Source organism: Gossypium arboreum, chromosome 6, assembly GCF_025698485.1.
Source record: "Gossypium arboreum isolate Shixiya-1 chromosome 6, ASM2569848v2, whole genome shotgun sequence".
In the NCBI taxonomy this organism is placed as follows: Eukaryota; Viridiplantae; Streptophyta; class Magnoliopsida; order Malvales; family Malvaceae; genus Gossypium; species Gossypium arboreum.
Genome location: NC_069075.1, coordinates 38,625,794 through 38,647,220, shown reverse-complemented (window position 1 = coordinate 38,647,220; position 21,427 = coordinate 38,625,794). Strand labels below are relative to the sequence as shown.

Genomic DNA, 21,427 nt, shown 5'->3' with positions numbered 1-21,427 from the left:
TTCCGATGTGTTTCCTAAGAACTACTAGGTTTTCCTCTGTTAGAGAAGTTGAGTTTGGTATTGAGTTGATTCCAGTACCACGGCCATTTCTATTGCTCCTTATAGAATGGCCCCATTGAATTGAAAGAATTGAAAGCTCGATTGCGAGAATTAACAGATAAAGGCTTTCTAAGACCCAAGAGTTCACCATGGGTGCACCATGCTATTTGTGAAAAGAAAGACGGATTGATGAGATTGTGCATAGATTATCGGCAACTTAACAAGGTAACAGTAAAGAACAAGTATCCATTGCCTAGAATTGATGATCTGTTTGATCAATTGAAAGGAGCCACTGTGTTCTCCAAGATAAATTTGAGATCCGGATACTATCGGGCTATGTAGGTAAAGAGTCGATGTCCCAAGACGCTACGGACTAGGTATGGTCATTATGAGTTCCTTGTGATACCATTTGGCTTAACTAATACTCCTCCATTTTAATGGACTTAATGAACTGAATTTTCAGACTGTACTTGGATAAGTTTGTAGTTGTGTTCATTGATGATATCTTGATTTATTCTCATGATGAGACTGAGCATGCAGAGCATTTGAGAACAGCTTCTGATTCGAGAGATAATCGGTTGTATGCCAAGTTCAGCAAAAGTGAGTTCTGGTTACGAGAAGTTAGTTTTCTTGGACATATTGTCTCAGGTGAAGGTATCAAGGTTAATCCGAGCAAGATTTCAGCCATTGTTGATTGGAATCCTCTTAGAAATGTATCAGAAGTTAGAGGTTTTTGTAACAGCCCGTTTTTAGGGTTAATCAGAACAGTGGTTTCGGGGCCACTAAATCCGATGAGTAGGTTTGTAAATATTATATTTAATATTTATAAGTTAATTGTGAGTTTAAAAAAGGTTTTTGATATTGTGATTTTTGTTTTATAAGCGATTTATTAAGCTCAAGTGGTATGACCCTAAGGTCAAGTGGGTTTAGAAAATGAGGTATCGAGACCTCATTTCTATAAACCAAGTCGTAAATATTTTTATAAATATTTACGGAGTGGCAATAAGATGATATTAAAGTTTCGTTGAAAAATTTTATTGTTTTGATAGTTAATTAAGCAAAAAGGACTAAATTGCATAAAGCATAAAAGTTGTGTTCTATAAGTTAAAGATATTAAATAGCTATGGAATTAAATAGTGGAGTCCTTAAGTGGTAATTATTCCATAATTGTTGATAGTGAAATTCCATGGCTTGGTATAATGGAAATTATTAATGTATATTAAGGTTAAATATGGTATTCGGTAATTATAATAAAAAAAAGACCTAAACAGAGGTCTAAAATCCAATTCAATTTTTGAAGGAATGAACAACTGTACCTCCGGGGACCCCTTGTTGATTTTCGATCTCCTCAGATCTGCTCTGGAATCCACACCATATGCCTCCGGTTCTTTTCATTTTAGTTTTCCACTTTGTCTCTTTCTATTCTTTTTGTTGTCATTTACTGTTTGTTTATTGAGAAATTCTTTCCTTGAAAGCGATTTGCTGGGTTGATTCCGGATCTGGATTTGCATGTATAAAATATTATAGAATGTTAGTTTCTGAAATTTTGATTTACCAGATTTACTCACGGAGTTGTAGTTCTGCTTGTATTTTGATCGATGTATTTATAGGCTTGAGTTAATTTTGGTTTTTCATTTTACTCTAGCTGTTTTGAACCAATCGTTTTTTTAAATGATTGTTATCATGCATTATTTTATTTCGTTACCGTTAACTTTAGTCTCTGATTTGTAAATTGGATTAATAGGTCGCTGTTAAGTTAATAGTTTAATAGTGGTTATAATTTAACGAGAATGACAATCTGTTCATTATAGCTTCTTTGGCTTTAACATTTTAATTTATTTCATTTTCCTGGACGTGCGTTCCTTTCATGTCTCTCCTTGATTTTCTTATATAAATATGGCTGCCTATACAAAACGGTTTTCCAGTCCTCATACCTGCACAGTTCTTTCGAAATGATAATTATTGTAATTGTAGGAATTGGATGAACAACTTAGAGATTGATATCAAGTCGAATACTAACTGTGTAAGGAATCACCTATGTTTGTGTTCTAATTATTTGCTAAAGTGGAGGAAAATGTTTGAACTCTTTCAGTGAATTCATGCGCATTATTTATTTATTATTACTATTAATGAGAGGTGTAGTTACTCCAGCATCATTAATATCTGCTTATCTTTCATCTTTTGTTTTCATATACTCTTAAATGCATTATATTTGTTGCAAGTTCCTTAACTAAAAAAAACTACTGCTGAATTAATGGTGTAATTCAGATCTGAATAGTCAATATGGGAGGAGGGTTCAGAGTACTGCATCTGGTTAGACCATTTCTTTCATTTCTGCTCAAGTTTAGAGTGCTGACAGAAAATTCCTTTTAGAGAGAAGGTCATCTGCACCGTCGTCTCCCTCTTCATCTTTTTGGTGTGCGTCACTTCCACTATATGGAATACACTCTCTGACAGTGCTGATCCTTTCTATTGGATGCGTGTTATCCTTGCATCAAACCGTGGAACTGTTATGGAACTTGGTATTACCCCCATTGTGACATCTGGATTGGTGATGCAACTCCTGGCTGGTTCAAAAATCATCGAGGTGGACAACAGTGTTCGTGAGGATCGAGCACTCTTATTGGAAAAAGTAGAATTCGGATTTGGATCGGGGAGAAAATCAAAATGGTCGACTAGTCGTCTCGTTCCGATTATCGTCTTCCGAGGTAAGTCCTTAAGTAATTATATTTGATTTGCTGCGCGCTTAAGATTATATAATATGATAAGTAATTATTTGATGTTTATAAGTTCGATTTGAAATAAGTATATTGAATTTCGGCTATAAAGCCGAATATGAAATGGATGATTTATGTATATAATGTGGCCGAATGACTATTAAGTGATGATGTGAAAGTGTGTAATATGTGTATACAATTTTATTGTACTTGTTTGTATATAGTCGAATGGTTATTAAAAGTGAAACTAGTATAATGAAAAGATTATGTGTTCCTTGTGTATGATTATTGAACCGAAAGTTAAAAGGTAGGTGTACATTTTGTGCTTATATTCGAATGAAGCAATTAAATTGCTAATGTGAAATGTTATGTGAAATGTGTTAACATGTGAACAAATATGCAAGACACTGGAAATGTATCCAGGCTAAAGTCCCACAGGCTTCGTGCTGGAAATATATCCGGGCCAAAGTCCCGCAAGCTTCGTGCTGGAAATGTATCCGGGCTAAAGTCCCGCAGGCTTCGTGCTGAAAATGTATCCGGGCCAAAGTCCTGCAGGCTTCGTGCTGGAAATGTATCCGGGCTAAAGTCCCGCAGGCTTCGTGCTGGAAATGTATCCGGGCCAAAGTCCCGCAGGCTTCGTGCGGGAAATCTATCCAGGTTAAAGTACCGCAGGCTTTGTACTGGTAATATAATTTCGGGTTTTATACCTAGTAGGCCAAGTGCTGATGAATTTAATAAAAGTATACAATTACAAGATCCTACACTAAGTTGACAAATTGAAAGTGCATTACATATTAAGTTGGCCAGGTATGTATTATGTATGCGTATGCGATTTTGATTTGAATTAAATTATAAATATATAAAGTGATGCATCTGTGAATAAGTGTTATGACTATAAATGTGATTGTGATATATTCGGTAAATGTGTGAAGTTATGTGAAGTGATTCTATGTTTACATTCAAATATAAACACTTGGTCCTTGTGGAAAGGTTTGTGGAAGTATATGATTTTATTTTTAGGTGATTACGATCTTGGAAAATTAAATGTGAATATGATATTGCATTTCATTCGTTTCAATTGAACTAAAGCTGATAGTGAAGCATTTTAATGCCTATGTTATATGAGTTCAATCTTGAATGACATGATATACATGTTTAGATAATTTGAATGCAAGGAATGTGTGGAAGAGCTAATTTGTAATAAATCTGCTTGGGACAGCAACTGTAGCGTGATTTTGGAAAATCACCATAAATTGTGGAAATTGAATTAGAAGCTAAATAAATTATGAAATTAAATCTTAATGAGTCTAGTTTCTTATAAAAGAAACCGTGTAAGCAAAAGAATTTTAGATAATGAGATATTTGAAGTGGTGTGAGACAGAGTCAAAATGACTTTGAAATCCCCTGTTCTGTCTTTAGAAAATCATTTTAAATTGTACAATGATGATTATAAGATAAAATATATATTATTAGACTCCTTAATGAGTCTAGTTTCAAATGAAGTAAATGATAACATATTTAGAATTCTGTATAATGAGAAAATTGATTTGTAGTGAAGAGTGGTCAGAATAGTCAAACAGTGAAACAGGGGAAACTTCAATAAAAATCTGGTATTGATTGGTCAAACCAAAAATTCTGAAAATTTTATGGATGGAATATATATAAGTCTATTTTCAGGAAAAATTAACGGCAGTTTATTTGGAGTTTCTTATCTCCAGTTATAAATAATTTAGTGACTGTTGCTCAGGAAAACAGCTTGTAGTGAATTTGTGATTTTGTTGCAAACATGGTTAAAACTAGTTAATGAGATACTTTTCGAGTTCTTATGATCTTATTTGTGATTTCAATATTTTGTTTTAATTGAGTTCAGATTCAAGTGAGGTGAATTTGCTAAATATGCATTATGTTCATGGATACTTGGCCGAAATGGCAATTACCTAGGAATGATTTCTTGAAAATTTGAAATAATCGATCTATAAGTAAATTAATTGTTTGCATTGCTTAAAACATACTAAGCATTGAAGCTTACTCCGTGTTCTCTTTTCCATTCCTTATAGGTTTATCCTTTAGTTTGAGTTGGAAGAGCCAGAGATATCATCACACTATCGAGTCATTATGTGAGTTAAGAAGATGGTATGTCATCATGATTTAAGGCATGCATAGGATAGACTATAGGTAGAATGATATTTTGACTTTGTATACATTATAGCCATGCGAAGATGGCTCGCTTATTTTGTTTAGAGAAGCCTTATAATTGAACTAATGTGTTGAAATGTTTTAGTTATAACTTGATAGAAGTTTTGTTTAGTCAAGTAATACCTCATAACCTTATTCCGGCAACGGATACGGGTTAGGAGCGTTACAGTTTTCTTGGTCTTGCCGGATATTATAGACGATTTGTAGAGGGATTTTCCATGATAGCTACCCTACTGACAAGATTGCTACGAAAGGATGTCAAGTTTGAATGGACTGAGAAGTGTCAACAAAGTTAAAAGCATTGTTGACTAAAACTCCTGTTTTAGTACAACCAGAACCAGGTAAGGAGTTTGTGATTTACAGTGATGCATCCATGAATTGACTTGGTTGTGTACTTATACAGGAAGGGAAGGTAATTGCTTATGGCTCTAGACAGCTAAAGCCACATGAGAAGAACTATCCGACACATGATTTAGAGTTTGTTGCCATTGTTTTTGCGCTGAAGATTTGGAGACATCATTTGTACGGTGAGAAGTGCACATATTCACTGATCACAAAAGTTTGAAAATTTTGATGACTCAAAAAGATTTGAATTTGAGACAAAGAAGATGGTTAGAGTTAATTAAAGATTATGAGCTAGTGATCGATTATCACCCATGTAAGGCAAACGTTGTTGCTGATGCTTTGAGTAGGAAATCTTTGTTTGCGTTAAGAGCTTTGAAAACTAGCCTAGCCTTATCAGATGATGGTTTTATCTTAGCTGAGTTGAGAGCTAAACCGATGTTTCTTGAAGAAATTTGTGAAGCTCAGAAAAATGACAGTGAGTTGTTAGCCAAAAGAGATCAGTGTGAGTGGGATATAGAGTCGATTTTCGATCGATTCGACTACTGCTTGATGATCGAGATGTGGTATGCGTCATCAAGAATGGTGAGCTTATTCGAAAGATCTTACAGGAAGCAAATAGTAGTTCTTTGTCTATTCATGCAGGTAGTACAAAGATGTATAATGATTTGAAGAAAATGTACTGGTGGGTAGGAATGAAAAGGGAAATTTTAGAGTTTGTTTCTAGATGCTTGATCTGTCAGTAGGTAAAGGCCGAACATCAGGTACCTTCAGGTTTATTGCAGCCTGTGCTAGTCCCTGAGTGGAAATGGGATCGAGTTACTATGGATTTTGTGACAGGATTGCCGTTGATACCGAGAAAGAAAGATTGTAACACCCCGAACCCGAGACCATCGCCGGTGTCGGACACGAGGGGTTAACAAGCCAAGTTCACATATTTTGCCCACCCATTTGGCATTTCCAGTCAGGCTGGAAAACTGCATCACCGTCGCCTCAAAAAATCATATCTCGAGTTTTAAAACTTGGAAACTGGTTTCGTAAATTTTCCCTGAATTTAGACTCATGTATCCATCCATGGATTTTTTTCTAGAATTTTTGGTCGGGCCAATTGGTACAGTTTATTAGTTAAAGTCACCCATGTTGCAGGGATCCACTGCTCTGACCTTCGCGCGTTACAACTTGAATATCTCACTGTACAGGACTTTAATACTGGTGCCGTTTGTTTCTAATGAAACTAGACTCAAAATGGAATCTGTACATATAAGGCATGACTCCTAATTATTTCTGGATAATTTATAGTAAATTTTTAAAGTTGCGACAGGGGACCCAGAAACCGTTCTGGCCCTGTCTCACAATAGCTTTAATATCTCTTAACATGTAACTCCTATGACCATTTCGTTTCTTCCATATGAAAATAGACTCATCAAGGTTCATTTACATAGCTTATTCACTAGTTAATACCATTCCTACAAATTTTGGTGATTTTTCACATTCACGTCACTGCAGCTGGCAGCATCTGTTTTTAAGGTAGGTCTTACCTATTTTGTAGTCTCCATGAACCAACTAGTCTTGCCATACATAGGTTCATATATGATCATTTTAACCATACCAATGGCTGATCATGTGACCAACACTCCCATTTCCAATCCATAATCACATCATGACACCATATATATACATACAAACCAAAAATAGTCCAAGTTCATGCCTCCTTTTACGAGCCATTTTCGCATGGCCATATACATATACATCACCACATTTTAAACCAACAAGGGTAGTCCTATACATGCCATTTCAAAGTTCAAACAAAATTTATACCAAAATAGAGGCGTTGATAGTGTGGATGACTTGACTTTATTTATCCCGAATCCGATTGCTATCGAGCGAAATCTATAAAACAGAGAGCCAAAGTAACGGGTAAGCATTTTTATGCTTAGTAAGTCTCAAGGAATATAATCAACTCTAATTACAGCAATACATTCACATAGCCAAATGCATCATTTCATTAATACACATTCTTACTTCACACTTCATCATTATATACTTTCACAAAGTATCAATCAATTCAATAACTGAAATTCATTAGTCGATTGAGCGAATGTTGCTCAAGCATGTCGACTTTTCAATGCACATATAAACGTACCTTATTCTTTGGGCTTCTCGAGTGTACTAATTGAATTTATTACAGCAACCAACACTCACCTCCAGCCCAAGATTCTTCGGAATATAACCGGGTATAAGCATGTGCACAAATGCCTTCGGTCTTAGCCGGATAGAATGACTCGCATACGAATGCCTTGGTCTTAGCCCGGATATAGCCACTAGCACAATTGCCTTGGTCTTAACCGGATATAATTTCCAGCATAATTGTCTTGAGGTTTAGCCCGGATATCATTCAATTTCTCATGCACACATACATCAATAATCATTGGACATACATATTTCATTTTCGTTACTAAGGCTCAAACACAATTATAATCATTAGCATAATCGCCTTCGGGACTTAGCCCGGGTATTATTCAGATACTCATACACAGATAAATCAATAATCAATACATCCATATTTCATTCCACATAATTCAAGTAAGGTCACTTCTTGAGGACTTATCTCGGATGTTGTCGAACGGCTTTTACGGCTATTCGATCACTTTTTCCTTCCCCTTGTCCAATTGTGGCCCTCTTAGCTCTTGAGCTAATTCAAACAAATTCAATCTATTAAAACCTCATTGTGCTAGTTTATGGCCGAATATGACAAGGAGTTTAAATGGTCATATGGCCACTCTTTAGCTTGAATACACAATGGTCATGCACATTTTATACTACATCAAGCAATTCAATACAATTTATTCGAGCATCAAGGAAAAGCTAAGGCCTTCAATAGGCTACCCAAGGCGAATATTCATGTACATGTTGAGGCCAATTATGCACTTAATACCTCACAAAAACAGCATGCATTTTACTAGTTAATGCTTTGCATATTGTTGCTCAAAACTTATAATATAGCATCAAGCACTCATATGTGTGCTAGGCGAATGTGCTTGCAATTTCACATTCATTCTTCAACATCTTCTTCTTTAAACCAACATATTCATCACTTAGTTCACAACCAAACATCATGTGCAAACATATATATACATATATGAGCATGGCCGAATTTCAAGGTGTCCATAGCCATCCAAAACACAAATTTTAACTAACATGCAAGAAGCATGAACCATGCTTATGAATGCATCATGGCCGAATATGACAATCATGCTCCTTTTCAACTTCAATCATGATTAAACAAAAAGAAAACTCAAAATCTTACTCAAGAGTAGACAATCCATCATTGCATGCATCATCATCAAGCTTTACACTTAGCATGCAATGGCTTTATCACCATAACAACTTTGGCCAAATACCATTTCCATGGCATAACAAAGATTTGAGCCATGGCTAACATGCACATCAAGTTAGCAACCAAAACATGCATGAAACTCCTAACACAACCTCATACATACCTTAATCTTGATGCAAACTTAGCCAAATCTCCTTCTAGATCTCTTCCAAACAAAAAATGGAGCAAAAATCCCTCCTTCTTCCTTAGTTTTGGCTCAAAGAAAGGATGAACAAAATTTTTCTTTCTTTCTCTACAACTCACGGCAATGGGGGGGGGGGAATACCACACTCACACACATTTTTTTCATTCTTTTCTTACCCATACACCTTTGTTTATTATTTCTCCCTAATGCACCAACAAAACATGTTTCATGACATGTTTTGCCCATCCTCTCTTGCCATGGCCGGCCACTTCATGTTGGGGGGGGGGAATTTGACATGCAAATCCCTTATTTTTGCATGCATGAGCAACTAGTCATCACACATTTCCCCATCATACTTTCAAAGTTCACTACTAGGTCTTTTCTAGAGAAATTCACATTTATAACACTAAATCGAAACATCAAAAATGTCACACACAAATTAACACATATCATAGGCATCAAAATAAATTTTAAATTATTTTTGTCCCTCGGTTTTGTGGTCCCGAAACCACATCCCGACTAGGGTCAATTTTGGGCTGTCACAACTCTCCCCCACTTAAGAAATTTTCGTCCCCGAAAATCTTACCGGTAAATAGGTTTGGATATCGCTCTTTCATAGAGTTCTCGGTCTCCCAAGTAGCTTCTTCTATCCCGTGCTTGAGCCATAACACTTTCACTAGCAGAACCCGTTTGTTTCGTAATTCTTTCACTTCCCGTGATAGGATACGGATCGGTTCTTCCTCATAACTCATATTAGTTTGAATTTCAATTTCTGATGGACTAATCACGTGTGATGGATCGGATCTATAGCGTCGAAGCATCGAAACATGAACGACATCATGAACCTTTTGAGTTCGGGGCAAAATCAAACGATATGCCACCGGACCGACTTCGCTCGGATATCTCATATGGCCCAATGAACCTCGGGCTCAGCTTGCCCTTACGGCCAAATCGAGTATCTTTTTCCAAGGCGATACCTTGAGAAACACTTTATCACCCACGATACTCGATATCCTTACGCTTCGGATCCGCGTCGACTTTTGACGATCGAGGCTATCTTCGGACTTTCACGGATTACTTTCACTTTACATTCAGCATCTCTAATCAAATCCACCGAAAATCTTGCTTTCACCGAGCTCGGTCCAAAACAATGGTGTACGGCATTTACGACCGTACAAGGCCTCGTAGGGTGCCATCTTAATACTTGATTGAAAGTTGTTGTTGTAAGCGAATTCAATCAACGGCAAATACCGCTCCCATGAACCACTAAACTCGAGGACGCAACATCTTAACATATCCTCAAGTATCTGAATTATCCGCCGGATTGACCATCGGTTTGGGGGTGAAAGGCGGTCTTGAAATGCAACTTGGTACCCAAAGCTTCTTGCAACTTTTTCCAAAATCGCGAGGTAAATCTCGGATCTCTATCCGACACGATGGAAATAGGCACCCGTGTAATCTCACAATCGAGAAGCGTACAATTCGGCTTGTTTGTCCATTGAAAAATCCGTGCGTCACGGGGACAAAGTGGGCCGACTTAGTCAATCTATCTACCACGACCCAAACCGCATCCTTCTTACTTGCGACAATGGCGGTCCGGATACAAAGTCCATTGTGACTCGATCCCATTTCCACTCGGGTATCGTGATTGGTGAAGTAATCTGAAGGCACCGATGTTCCGCTTTCACTTGTTGACATATTAAACATCTCGAAACAAAGTCGGAGATGTCTCGCTTCATACCATGCCACCAAAACCGACGCGTTTCAAATCATTGTACATCTTCGTACTCCCGGGTGGATTGCCATTTGGCTACAATGGGCTTCATTCGAATTATCGAAATGAATTCAATTCTTTGGAACACACAGACGACTTTTGAACCTCAAACAATCGTCATCATCGATTTGAAATTCGAGTCCTTGTTCGAACACACTCGGCCGCTTTTGCGACCAACTCGTCGTCGACTTTACGAGCTTCTCGAATTTGATGTATCAATAGTGGTTTCGCTTTCAATTCAGCTACTAACACACTATCGGATCGAACAGACAAGTGCACGTTCATCGCTCGTAAAGCGAATAATGATTTACGACTCAAGGCATCCGCAACCACATTCGCCTTTCCCGGGTGATAGTCAATGACCAGCTCATAATCCTTTAATAGCTCGAGCCAACGTCTTTGTCGCAGATTTAAGTCTCTTTGGGTCATCAAATATTTGAGACTTTTGTGATCCGAGTACACATGGCACCTTTCACCAAATAAGTAATGTCGCCAAATCTTTAAAGGCGAACACGATGGCGCCAATTCGAGATCATGAGTCGGATAATTTTTCTCATGTGGCTTTAATTGGCTCGACGATAGGCCACAACTCGACCTTCTTGCATCAATACACAACCTAACCCAAGTAGGGAGGCGTCGCTATAGATGACAAACTCTTTCTTGGGACTCGGGTTGCACTAGAATTGGGGCTTCACCAAATAAGTTTTCAGTTGATCGAAACTTTTTGACATTTCTCCGTCCATTCGAACTTAACATCCTTTTGGAGTAGCCGTCATCGGCGTGGCTATCGTTGAGAAACCTTTACAAATCGTCGGTAATAACCAAGCCCCAAAAAGCTCGAACCTCAAGAATATTTCTGGAGGTTTCCAATTAAGTATGGCTGAAATTTTATTCGGTCGACTCGAATACCCGATCAGATACCACATGACCCAAGAAGCTAACCTCTCTTAACCGAAACTCACACTTGCTGAACTTAGCATATAATTGCTTATCCCGTAAAATTTGCAAGACTAACCGCAGGTGTTCAAGATGTTCGGTCTCATTTCTTGAATAGACCAAGATGTCATCAATGAACACTACTACGAATCGATCCAAATATGGTCGAAGATCCGATTCATTAAATCCATAAATACCGTAGGGCATTAGTGAGCCCAAACGGCATCACTAGGAACTCATAGTGACCATATCTCGCTTCAAGGCGGTCTTGGGTGCGTCCAATCTCGGATTCGCAATTGATAATAGCCCGATCTCAAATCTATTTTCGAGAACACCGAGGCTCCCTTCAGTTGATCGAACAAGTCATCGATACGTGGTAACGGATATTTGTTCTTTATCGTCGCTTTATTAAGTCGACGATAGTCGATCTGCAACCGCATGGTTCCATCCTTCTTTTCACGAACAATCTTGGCGCACCCAAAAAACTTGGGCGAGCAAAACCTCTATCCACCAATTCTTGCAACCGAGCTTTCAACTCCTTTAATTCCGTTGGTGCCATACGATACGGGCTATCGAAATTGAGTGGTACGGTACAAATTCGATGCCAAATTCTATTTCTCGAGCAGTGGTAAACCCGCAATTCTTGGGAAAACATCCGGTATTCACAAACCACGAGCACGATTCGGGTTTCTTTTACGATTCCTTGTCATCGAAAGCACGTCGCAAGGTACGCCGCACCCTTTTCTTACATATTTCGGGCCAACATCGGCGATATTACGGTGGCAACCCCTTTAAGTCCGTAGACTCAACCCGAATTATCTTGTTATTCGCGCTCCTCAAATCGATAGTCTTGCTCTTGCAATTTACAACCGCATCGTGCATGGTCAACCAATCCAAACCAAGAATAACGTCGAACTCATCGAACGGCAAAAGCATCAAGTCCGCCGGAAAACAAGAACCTCGGAACACTAGGGGACTTTTCTTGCACACTTTGTTGACAAGCACGTAATGACCCAAGGGGTTTGACACCGAATTACAAACTCGATGAGACTCAATAGGCAAAGTCTTCTTTGGATGCTAAGGTTTCACATATATATGAATGAGTAGAACCGGGGTCAATCAAAGCAATCACATTTGTATTGAAAAGAGTGAAAGTACCGATAATGACATCCGGAGGCGGTATCCTCACGTGCGGCGTATGGCATAAGTCCTTGCGAGCACGAGCCTCGGATCGATGGTAGCATCTCTAGATCCTCTCTGACCGCCACTGACATTGCCCATATTTCTAGGTGGCCTACCTCGAGCAGTGGTAGCACCCGGGTTTCCACTCTGACTTACATTCTGTTCATGCATCCTCGGGCAATCCTTCATAAAGTGGTCGGCCGACCCACACTTATAGCAGGAGCGATCACGAAACCAACAGCTCCCCGAATGCCATTTGCCACAATGTGGACACTCTGCCCTCTCTCGGCGATCATTTCCACCACTGGCGATCGAAGTGACTCGTGTGGTCACAGGGGGTCGATCGCGTCCTCGTCTAGAAAAGCCCGAAACGCCTCTAGACCGGCTCGCATCATCTCGAAATCTCTTCGATGCTTGTTGAAGAGACTTTCCCGAGGACCTCTTCGAATTCTCCGGTTCCCACATCAGCTTTTTGCTTCTCCTTTCTAAGCTCTTGACTTTACAAGCTCGCTCAACAAGTACTACGAACTCTCGTATCTCGAGAATGCCAACGAACATCCTTATATCATCATTCAGCCCATCCTCGAGCGTTTACATAATGGCTTGGACGAAATGCATTCTCGCGTCATCGGCTAAGCCTCACAAATTTTCGTTCGTAGTCGATGGCGACATAGAACCTTGCTTAAGATCAAGAAATTCCTTCGCTTTTGGTCGATGAATCTCTGATGATATATTTTTTTGAACTCGGTTTGAAAGAATTCCCAAGTCACTTGCTCTCTAGGTACCACGAAGTCGAGTACTCCACCAATAGTAGGCGGACTCACGTAGCAAGGAGATGGTACACTTTAAGCACTCATCGGTGTCTGAGGATAGCTCATCGAGCACCGGATAGTGTTATCCAACCAAAATTCAGCTCGCTTCGGCATCATCATCATCCGTAGCCTTAAATTCAAGGGCCCCATGTTTTGAATCCTATCGACTGGGGCTTACTTGACCTTATTTGGTCGATCACCGGAGGTATTGTAGGTGCGAGGGTTGCATTTGTCGGGAATGGAGGTTGTGGAGCAGTAGTGTTAGTTCGAATGTATTGATTAAACCATTCGTTCATCACACTATAAAAGGCTTGCCTAGCCTCATCATTCGGATTGCTGCCCATAGGTTGAGAGTCCGCCGCACCTTTGTCCCTTGCGCGGAGCAGCGCCACACTCTCCACATCATCAGCTATCGCTTCGGTTGGGATCGGGATCCATTGCTATAAACAAACACAAAGTCAAATTGTCGAAATCACCACACTATCGATTCATCATTTAATGGCATGTATAGCTAGACCCCAAACACATCACGGTAGTCCTAGAATCGACTAAACCGTGGCTCTAATACCAATAAAATTGTAACACCCGAACCCGAGACCATCGCCGTGTCGGGACACGAGGTTAACAAGCCAAGTTCACATATTTTGCCCACCCATTTGGCATTTCCAAATCGGTGGAAAACTGCGTCACCGTCGCTTTAAAAATCATATCTCGAGTTTTAAAACTCGAAACTGGTTTCGTAAATTTTCCATGAATTTAGACTCATGTATCCATCCATGGATTTTTTTCTAAAATTTTTGGTCGGGCCAATTGGTACAGTTTATTAGTTAAATTCACCCATGTTGCAGGGATCGACTGCTCTGACCTTTGCGCGTTACAACTTGAATATATCACTGTACAGGACTTTAATACTGGTACCGTTTGTTTCTAATGAAACTAGACTCAAAATGGAATATGTACATATAAGGCATGACTCCTAATTCTTTCTGGATAATTTATAGTAAATTTTTAAAGTTGCGACAGGGGACCCAGAAACTGTTCTGGCCCTGTCTCACAATAGCTTTAATATCTCTTAACATGTAACTCCTATGACCATTTCGTTTCTTCCATATGAAAATAGACTCATCAAGGTTAATTTACATAGCTTATTCACTATTTAATACCATTCCTACAAATTTTGGTGATTTTTCACATTCACGTCACTGCAGCTGGCAGCATCTGTTTTTAAGGTAGGTCTTACCTATTTTGTAGTCTCCATGAACCAACTAGTCTTGCCATACATAGGTTCATATATGATCATTTTAACCATACCAATGGCTGATCATGTGACCAACACTCCCATTTCCAATCCATAATCACATCATGACACCATATATATACATACAAACCAAAAATAGTCCAAGTTCATGCCTCCTTTTACGAGCCATTTTCGCATGGCCGTATACATATACATCACCACATTTTAAACCAACAAGGGTAGTCCTATACAGGCCATTTCAAAGTTCAAACAAAATTTATACCAAAATAGAGGCGTTGATAGTGTGGATGACTTCGACTTTATTGATCCCGAATCTGATTGCTATCGAGCGAAATCTATAAAACAGAGAGCCAAAGTAACGAGGTAAGCATTTTTATGCTTAGTAAGTCTCAAGGAATATAATCAACTCTAATTACAGCAATACATTCACATAGCCAAATGCATCATTTCATTAATACACATTCTTACTTCACACTTCATCATTATATACTTTCACAAAGTATCAATCAATTCAATAACTGAAATTCATTAGTCGATTGAGCGAATGTTGCTCAAGCATGTCGACTTTCCAATGCACATATAAACGTACCTTATTCTTTGGGCTTCTCGAGTGTACTAATTGAATTTATTACAGCAACCAACACTCACCTCCAGCCCAAGATTCTTGAATATAACCGGTATAAGCATGTGCACAAATGCCTTGGTCTTAGCCCGGATAGAATGACTTCATACGAATGCCTTGGTCTTAGCCGGATATAGCCACTAGCACAATTGCCTTGGTCTTAACCGGATATAATTTCAACATAATTGTCTTGGGTTTAGCCCGGATATCATTCAATTTCTCATGCACACATACATCAATAATCATTCGACATACATATTTCATTTTCAGTTACTAAGGCTCAAACACAATTATAATCATTAGCATAATCGCCTTGGGACTTAGCCCGGTATTATTTAGATACTCATACGATAAATCAATAATCAATACATCCATATTTCATTCCACATAATTCAAGTAAGGTCACTTCTTGAGGACTTATCTCGGATGTTGTCGAATGGCTTTTACAGCTATTCGATCACTTTTTCCTTCCCCTTGTCCAATTGTGGCCCTCTTAGCTCTTGAGCTAATTCAAACAAATTCAATCTATTAAAACCTCATTGTGCTAGTTTATGGCCGAATATGACAAGGAGTTTAAATGGTCATATGGCCACTCTTTAGCTTGAATACACAATGGTCATGCACATTTTATACTACATCAAGCAATTCAATACAATTTATTCGAGCATCAAGGAAAAGCTAAGGCCTTCAATAGGCTACCCAAGGCCGAATATTCATGTACATGTTGAGGCCAATTATGCACTTAATACCTCATAAAAACAGCATGCATTTTACTAGTTAATGCTTTGCATATTGTTGCTCAAAACTTATAATATAGCATCAAGCACTCATATGTGTGCTAGGCGAATGTGCTTGCAATTTCACATTCATTCTTCAACATCTTCTTCTTTAAACCAACATATTCATCACTTAGTTCACAACCAAACATCATGTGCAAACATATATATACATATATGAGCATGGCCGAATTTCAAGGTGTCCATAGCCATCCAAAACACAAATTTTAACTAACATGCAAGAAGCATGAACCATGCTTATGAATGCATCATGGCGAATATGACAATCATGCTCCTTTTCAACTTCAATCATGATTAAACAAAAGAAAACTCAAAATCTTACTCAAGAGTAGACAATCCATCATTGCATGCATCATCATCAAGCTTTACACTTAGCATGCAATGGCTTTATCACCATAACAACTTTGGCCAAATACCATTTCCATGGCATAACAAAGATTTGAGCCATGGCTAACATGCACATCAAGTTAGCAACCAAAACATGCATGAAACTCCTAACACAACCTCATACATACCTTAATCTTGATGCAAACTTAGCCAAATCTCCTTCTAGATCTCTTCCAAACAAAAAATGGAGCAAAAATCCTCCTTCTTCCTTAGTTTTGGCTCAAAGAAAGGATGAACAAAATTTTTCTTTCTTTCTCTACAACTCACGGCAATGGGGGGAATACCACACTCACACACATTTTTTTCATTCTTTTCTTACCCATACACCTTTGTTTATTATTTCTCCCTAATGCACCAACAAAACATGTTTCATGACATGTTTTGCCCATCCTCTCTTGCCATGGCCGCCACTTCATGTTGGGGGGGGAAATTTGACATGCAAATCCCTTATTTTTGCATGCATGAGCAACTAGTCATCACACATTTCCCCATCATACTTTCAAAGTTCACTACTAGGTCCTTTCTAGAGAAATTCACATTTATAACACTAAATCGAAACATCAAAAATGTCACACACAAATTAACACATATCATAGGCATCAAAATAAATTTTAAATTATTTTTGTACCTCGGTTTTGTGGTCCCGAAACCACATCCCGACTAGGGTCAATTTTGGGCTGTCACAAAGATGCAGTATGGATTGTGATTGATAAGTTAATGAAGTCGGCTCATTTTATCCCAGTTCGTATGGATTATTCACTTGACAAGTTGGCCGAGTTGTATATTTCAGAGATAGTCAGACTACACAGGGTACCATTATCGGTCATTTTAGACAGATATCCAAGATTTATTTCACGGTTTTGGAAGAAATTACAGGAGGCTTTGGGCACAAAGTTTAGTTTTAGTACAGCTTTCCATCCTCAAACCGACGGTCAGTCAGAGAGAGTTATTTAGGTACTTGAGGATATGCTTAGATGCTGTGTACTGGAATTTCAAGGCAATTGGGAAAAATATTAACCATTAGTAGAGTTTGCCTACAATAATAGTTATCAGTTGAGTTTGAAGATGGCACCTTATGAAGCTTTGTATGGACGTAAATGTCGCACACCATTGTATTGGACAGAGCTTAAGGAAAATCAGATTTACGGGGTTGATCTAGTTAAGGAAACAAAAGAGAAAGTAAAAGTCATCAGAGATTGCTTGAAAGCAGCTTCAGACAGAAAAAAGCCGTATGCAAATTTGAAGAGAAAAGAGATTGAGTATCAAGTTGGTGACAAAGTGTTTTTGAAAGTATTCCCGTGGAAGAAAGTTCTCAGATTTGGCAAGAAAGGCAAACTAAGTCCACATTTTATTGGACCGTTTGAAGTGATTGAGAGAGTCAGACCATTAGCATATCGGTTAGCTTTGCTGATTGAGTTAGAGAAGATTCATAATGTATTTCATTTGTTTATGCTACGTCATTATCGTTCAGATCCGTCACATGTGATTTCTTAGAAAGAGGTTGAGATTCAGCTAGACATGACTTACGGTGAAGAATCGGTAAAGATTCTAGCTCGAGAGGTAAAGCAATTAAGGAACAAAAGTATTGCACTTGTGAAAGTACTATGGAATAACCATGGGGTAGACAAGGCTACATGGGAGGCCTAAGAGGCTATACGAAAATAGTACCCAAATCTCTTCACAGGTAAGATTTTCGGAGACGAAAATCCCTAAAGGGGGGAGAAATGTAACATCCCGAAATAGGGCCTAAACGGAATAGTGGTTGCCAAACCACAAATCTGAGGTAGAAAAATTTATTTTATTATCATTTTAAGGTCTATGGCATGATTGCATGATTGTGTGAAAATTTCATTTAGAAAATTTATCGATAGAGGGTCCAATTTGATATTTAGAACTATATTGCAAAAGTTGTAAAATGTGTATTCTAGTTCACAAAGGTATTAAGTACTTGTGAGTAATGCATTTTTAAAGTGGAGGTCCTTGGATAGTAATTAGACCATTATACTAGTTTGGACAAAAATACCTAAAGGAAAATAAAACACCATAGTTTTTAATTAATGGCATTTTGGTCATTTAGTTATTAAAATGAATTAAAAACAAAATTAAAAGCCAATTTTTTTCCATCTTCTTCATTAGCCCGAAATTTCAAGGTTTCTCCATAGCTAGGGTTTGTTCCAAGCTTCCAAGCTCAATAGTAAGTGATTCCAAGCCCCGTTTTTTAATGTTCTTTACGTTTTTGGAGTCCTAGTAACTTGATTAAGCTTATTCTAGCAATAATTCAACCTAGGGTTCATATTTGGAAAAATACCCATAGGAGAAATTTGTGTATTTTTTGGTGTTTTATGATAGAATATGAGGTTTTAAATTATGTTAGGCAACTTGTGCTACTCGGTTTTAAGTGAAAACGAGTAAAAGGGCTTAATCGGGAAAAATACCTAATAGTCATAAGTACATGTTAGAGTGAGAATTTGATGTTATTATAGAAGGGAAAAATGATCAGCATGTCATAAAACATAAGAAAATAGGATGAAGTTTAAATTCTGAGCCATGGGTAAAAAGTGTACATATGTAAAAATTTAGGGGCAAAAATATAATTTTGTCAAAGTTTGGGTCAATGACTGTTTTAATAAATGTGAATATTAAATAAGCTAATTTTTTTTATTATAGATCAAAAAGAACAAAATCCAGAGTTAGATCGGGGAAAGAAAAAGATAGTGGACTAAATCGATATAGTTGATCGTATTTTGTTTCGAGGTAAGTTTGCGGTAAATAAATGCAATATTCTATTATTTTATGTTAATTTTGTTAATTTCCAGCATGTGTATATTTATTTATGAAATTATTCAAAGAAGACTCAAGCATGAATTGACGGAGAAGTAATTTCAGAAAGTCCCGATTGAACCTTAGGAATGTGTAGGATACAAATGTCATGACATTAGGGTTTAAGGATACCATGTAAGACCATGCCAAGGCATGGCAATTGGTAAGGTTTCTAAGGCAAGGAAATCATGTAAGACCATGTCAAGACATGGCATTGATAAGTTACTATAAGGCAAAGGTCAGGGGCGAAGCCAAAAAATTTTTTTAGGGGGGTCGGATAAAATTTTAATTTTTTATAGTTTATATTTTTATAATTTGTAAAGGATTAAATTGAATTTTTATAATTTTAGGGGGGGCCAAAGTGCAATTTTAACTTTACTAATTTAAAATGTTTAAAAAATTTCAAGGGCCTAAAATGAAATTTTCCATTTTAGCGGGGGCCGGGCCCATGCCAGCCCCCCTGGCTACGCCACTGGCAAAGGTCCTATGTAAGATCATGCCAAGGCATGGCATTGGTGAGTTCATAAGGCAAGGATACCATGTAAGACCATGTCAAGACATGGCAATGGTAAGTTTCAAAAGGATACCACGTAAGACCATGACAAGTCATGGCAATGGTAAGGTACCCGCGTATCCTTAGTATTCCAAGTGGTTCAACGGGAAAATTTAAAGAGAATATCAAGTTAAGGTAAGGTAAGACGAGTTATACTATAAAGGTAAGACAAATTCATGCTAGAAGAGCAAAGGTAAGTACATAATGTTCATGTATGCTTGATAAGGAAAAAGGTAAATAAAATGTATTAATAAATTTGATTAAGTAAGTAAGTATTTAAGTAAGTGATTAAGTGAAGAAGTTTAAAATATGTCTATGACAATTAATGAAGTTGCATTAAGTAGTATCATGCCTAGTAGTAAGATAATTCTTATGAATGTTGTTATTTATTTGCATGCAAATTTACTAAGCTTAATGCTTACCCCCTTTATTTTCCTTCTTTTTATAGTTTTGTCAAGCTAACTCGGGGATCGTAAAGTACGTCAGAGGTCCGGGCACACTATCACGAGGATTATTTTGGTATAGCTAGACGTTTCATTTTGAGTATGGCATGTATAGCATCGTAGTCATTTTGTGTGTATGATCTTATGATATGGCTGATGAATGGCATGTAAATGCTTGATAATGATTAGCTGTTGGAATAGCTAATCAAGGACATGTTTGGTGTTATGTATGCTTAAATGCTAGTTATTCCATGAAAATCATGAAAAAGGTGAAATTAGCTTTAAAACGGTATCGGAGAGCAATAATGATGTGAATTTGGAAAATCACTAAACATAGTAAAAATTGATTTAGACAGTGAATGAGATATAGAATTAAAGCTTGATGAGTCTATTTTCATATGAATGGAACAAAACAGGTATATGAGTTTTATTTTATGAGATATTTAAATTTTTGTGAAATAGGGCCAGAGCGATTTCTGGATTCCCTATTCTGACTTTGGAAATTCACCAAACATTTTACAAAGATAATTAGAAGTCATACTTTACATGTACAAATTCCTTATTGAGTCTAGTTTTATAAGAAACAAACAGAATAATAATTGAGACTCTGTACAGGGAGATATTTAATTTTTAATACACAGGGGTCAGAGTAGTCGAACCCTGAAATAGCGGAGACTTTAACTAATAAACTATACTAGTTGGCCTGACAAAAAATTCTAGAAATTTTTTTTTGATAGATATATGAGTCTAGTTTCAGGAAATATTTACGGAATTTAATTTCAAGTTTCGTAACTCGAGATATGAATTTTTAAGCCACTGTGATGTAGTTAGCCAACTTGTCTAGAAGTTCTAAAATAAATTGTTTGAGCTGTTTAATTAATGAATTAAGTCCGTTAACACCTCGTGCTCGACTCTGGCGATGGTCTCGGGTTCGGGGCATTACAATACTTGTGTTGGATTAATCATATTCCTTTAACTTAGAATTATTAAATTTATGTTTACACTATTACGAATAAATTCACAGTAAC

At 37.6% G+C, this 21,427-nt stretch overlaps 1 protein-coding gene across 1 annotated transcript; it reads left to right on the top strand.

Moving 5' to 3' along the window:
* The first annotated feature begins 1,308 nt into the window (after nt 1-1,308).
* Nucleotides 1,309-3,566, top strand: LOC128294095 (uncharacterized). Its single transcript, XM_053029984.1, has 3 exons — nt 1,309-1,423; nt 2,308-2,747; nt 3,161-3,566. Exons 2-3 carry the CDS (start codon nt 2,516-2,518, stop codon nt 3,526-3,528), a joined length of 600 nt encoding a protein of 199 aa, XP_052885944.1. The 5' UTR covers nt 1,309-1,423; nt 2,308-2,515; the 3' UTR covers nt 3,529-3,566.
* Nucleotides 3,567-21,427: the final 17,861 nt, after the last annotated feature.